This window comes from Asparagus officinalis, chromosome 5 (genome assembly GCF_001876935.1).
Source record: "Asparagus officinalis chromosome 5, Aspof.V1, whole genome shotgun sequence".
Classification (NCBI taxonomy): Eukaryota; Viridiplantae; Streptophyta; class Magnoliopsida; order Asparagales; family Asparagaceae; genus Asparagus; species Asparagus officinalis.
In genome coordinates this window covers 110,526,666-110,528,329 of record NC_033798.1, presented here as the reverse complement: position 1 = coordinate 110,528,329, position 1,664 = coordinate 110,526,666, and the positions used below count along the sequence as shown (strand labels likewise).

General features: G+C 44.7%; 1 protein-coding gene across 1 annotated transcript in view; it reads left to right on the top strand.

The window, feature by feature from the left end:
* Positions 1,381–1,664, top strand: part of LOC109842368 (ribosomal L1 domain-containing protein 1-like) — a 1,554-nt gene continuing 1,270 nt past the window's right edge. The window contains exon 1 of the mRNA XM_020411254.1: positions 1,381–1,385. Coding sequence (XP_020266843.1) covers positions 1,381–1,385 — 5 coding nt within the window. The remainder of the gene's footprint in view (positions 1,386–1,664) is intronic.

Sequence of the window (1,664 nt, the reverse complement as noted above, 5' to 3'; positions counted from 1 at the left end):
GACTCAGACTGGGCTGGTGATATTACTGATCGACGTTCCACGACTGGGTAATGTATTTTCCTTGGTGATTCTCTTATCTCGTGGAAAAGCAAGAAACAAACTGTCGTTGCTCGCTCCAGTGCCGAAGCTGAATATCGTGCTCTCGCTCATGCTTCTGCTGAAATTGTTTGGCTTCACTGGCTGCTTCAAGATATGGGTATTGACCATCTTGACCCCACGCCCTTATACTGTGATAACAAAAGTGCCATCCAAATAGCTCACAATGACGTCTTTCATGAGCGCACTAAGCATATTGAAGTGGATTGTCATTTTGTTCGTCAACACTTTCTTAAAGGGCATATTCTGCTACCACACATATCTTCCGAGTTTCAGACAGCAGACTTGTTCACTAAACCTCATGTGGTTGCCAGGTTCCAGTTCCTCGTATCCAAGCTCCGGATGCTCTTCAAGCCTCCATAAGCTTGAGGGGGGGTGTTAGAATATTCTACATATGCCTAGAATATTTACTCCTTGATTTGAGCCTTGATTTGAGAGATTGCATATATTTAGGAGATTTTGCTTGATTCATTCCTTGATTGTAATTACCATGTATAACTCTTTCCTCATCCCTATATAAAGGGACCATGATTCATTGTAGTTCGGTCCAAACCGAAAAAACCGACCGAACCGATCCGAACCGACCCAAAAAAATCGGTTTTATGAGTAGGTCGGTTCGGGTCGGTTTGAAAATTTTTCAACCCGAACCGACCCGAACTGACCGAATATAGTGCAATACTACCCATTCTGATCTCAAACCCTACCCGACTCGACCCCAAAGAGTCAAAGACTCAAACCCTAAACTCATTTTCTGAATCATTATGGGTTAAAAATAATATCATTATATCAATGTTTAATGCTTCATAATCTCCTACTTTGTTGATATCTTTTTTCCTTTAACACAGTTTGTTGTTTGATAAGTAGTTTGATGAAGTTAGAACCGAACCGAACCGCACCGAACCGACTTGCAACAGTTCGGTTCGCAAGAACGGCAAAAAATAGCTTAAACCCTAAAAAGTTTGAGAATCTAGGGTTTTGAGAAGAAAGAAGAGAGGAGGAGTTCGAGAGAAAGAGAGGGAGAATTTGAGGACTTACTTTGGTGGAGGGAAGAAGAAGTTGGCTATCGGATTCGGGTAGAGGGGTTGTCGCTGGAACCGACCGCTAAGGGATCCGCCGTCACCGTTGGGTTGGATGAAGAGGATAAAGGTTTGCGTTTACCCGATCCGACTCTTTACCCAGATATATCAAGGGTTGCGGTTCGTGAGGAGAGGTTATTTTTGTGTGGCAAGTATCTGAGCAAAAAATAATAAACTAATTAATTATTAAACTCTCTTTTCTCTTTCAATGGCGTCTTCCTCTTCTCCGAACCGTAACCCTACCCCCAATCCAATCGCCCGCGCATCCTTCTCAAGCGCCATCGCCGCCCTCCTCAAATGGATCAAATCCCAATCGAGCCACCAAAAAGCCCAGCTTTTCGAACACGACGACCTCCTCTACCTGATCCTCACCCTCGCCAAAATCCCAAACAAGGCCCGCACAAACCCTTATCGGATCCCAATCCCCCACCCTCTCCACCCGTTCAACCCTCAATCCACCTCCATCTGCATCATCCTCGACGACAGCCCATC